The 1,902-nt window shown below is 36.5% G+C and overlaps 1 protein-coding gene across 1 annotated transcript; it reads right to left on the reverse strand.

The window, feature by feature from the left end:
• Nucleotides 1-1,306: 1,306 nt before the first annotated feature.
• LOC106970378 (FXYD domain-containing ion transport regulator 4-like) lies at nucleotides 1,307-1,686 on the reverse strand. Its single transcript, XM_053201649.1, has one exon. The coding sequence runs from the start codon at nucleotides 1,635-1,637 to the stop codon at nucleotides 1,371-1,373; it is 267 nt and encodes an 88-aa protein (XP_053057624.1). The 5' UTR covers nucleotides 1,638-1,686; the 3' UTR covers nucleotides 1,307-1,370.
• Between the last annotated feature and the right edge of the window lie 216 nt (nucleotides 1,687-1,902).

Below are 1,902 nucleotides of genomic sequence, written 5' to 3' on the forward strand. Positions count from 1 at the left end.
TACTCACACTGTCAACTTTGACTTCACATCTGCTGAGCAACAAGAAAATGTAGTCTCTACTCACATTGTTGGCCTCAAGCCTTTCTCCTCAGCCTTGAATTTTGCTTTCTAGCCATACTGGATGATTATAATTTGAGGGCAGGCCAAAAAGTTTCTCTCACCCCTAAACTTGCACATTCCCTGGCATATAGCTGGAATATTTTGCACACTACACCATACTTCTTCAGGAATCAGTTCAGATGTCACCTCCTATGATTTCTTAAGTGTTTGTAGGTATCTATCTCTTCTTAAAGGATCCACCAACACACTATATGTATTCTCACCATTATTCTTACCACAATTATTATAATTGTACTTTCTCATAATAGGAGTATCTTAAGGAATAGGAATTATTGTTATTATAGTATCCACCACTAATAATTTATATGTTAACTGAAAAATATGTTTTTATTGATAAAATCATAAAAGTAAGAGAAAGGAAAAGTGAGATGAATTTTTTTGGTAACAACTTTATTTAAATATAATGTACGTACTAACAATTCCCCATTTTAGTGATTAGATATTCACAGAATTGTTCAACAATTAATAGAATCAGTTTTTTTAACTGATCATTACCCATCAAAAAATCCCTATACCCTTCATCTATCTGTGCCCCCACGTTCATCAGTCTCACTGCTAAGCATTCACTAATCTCCTTTCTGTATCTATAGGTTTGTTTATTTTAAATATTTCTTGTAAACTAGAACATCTAACACTTGGCCTTTGGTGACAGGCTTCTAGTATTTACTATAATATTTTGAAGGATTATCTCTGTTGTAGCAGGTATCAGTATGTAATTTGTTTTATTGTTGAAAAATATTCCATTGTATGACTACATTTCTATATGTCATAGGGCCAACAGTAAAATCACACACACACTTCTTTATATGATAGTTTTTGGAATTAGTTAACAAAGGAGAAGAAATATATACTTATACTCTGTTTTATAATTACATATTACCTTTACCAGTGCTCTGTGATTTTTTTTAATGTGTTTTTGAATTACTGTTTGGAGTCACTTACTTTCAATATGTATAATTTCCTTTATTATTTCTTGTAAGGTATGTCTGCTATAATCAAATTCTCTCAGTTTTTGGTTACTTGAGATTTTCATTATTTTACCTTATTTATTTATTTATTTATTTATTTATTTATTTATTTAAGAGTGAGACAGTTTAATTTAGAAATAAGCTTTAGACGGTGTCCTGATCAAATGGGAACTGAAGGGCCCAGCTTTGGAGAGAAAGGCAGTCATGGAGAGTAAGGGCCCCAACTGGGGAGGGAAGAGCATGGGAGCTGGTATGGAGAGTGCCACAAAGCTGGTCCTGTGCTCAGCAGGTACTGGCAGGGTCTGGAGTGATGAGTGGAGCGGCTCTCTCAGGTAAGGGGCTGTGCTTCTTACTGTACTTGCATTTGCAGCTTCTACTTAGAGCCATCAAAATTCCAGCGATGCACAGGAGCCCTCCAACAATCATCCCACCCAGCTCCAGGCTTTCCCAGTCATAAGAGAAGGGACTGTCTTTATCCACCAGGTCATTGGTTTCCAAGGCAGACAGGCCTGCCCGTGTGAGGAGAAGGCCCCAGGTCACTCTCTTCATGATACAGCTTCAGGGCAGCGCTGAGAGCCAGGTGCAGCAAGCAGGTTTGGAGAGGCTGCTGGAGCTGTCTATTTTACCTTCATTTAAAGGCAGTTATTGTGGATATTGAATTCTTGGGTGGCAGTCTTTGTTTTTAATACTCTGTGTATGTTTTTTCACTCATCTGATCTCCATTGTTAATGAAGAGAAGTCTGCTATTACTATTGTTATTATTCTTGGGGTTTCCTAGTAGTTGAAGAATTGTTTTTCTTTTCTTAAGATTTTC

The sequence above is a fragment of the Acinonyx jubatus genome, chromosome A1 (assembly GCF_027475565.1).
Source record: "Acinonyx jubatus isolate Ajub_Pintada_27869175 chromosome A1, VMU_Ajub_asm_v1.0, whole genome shotgun sequence".
In the NCBI taxonomy this organism is placed as follows: Eukaryota; Metazoa; Chordata; class Mammalia; order Carnivora; family Felidae; genus Acinonyx; species Acinonyx jubatus.

Coding starts and splice junctions, on each gene's coding strand:
- LOC106970378 (XM_053201649.1), bottom strand. CDS start 1,637: ATGAAGAGAGTGACCTGGGGCCTTCTCCTCACACGGGCAGGCCTGTCT.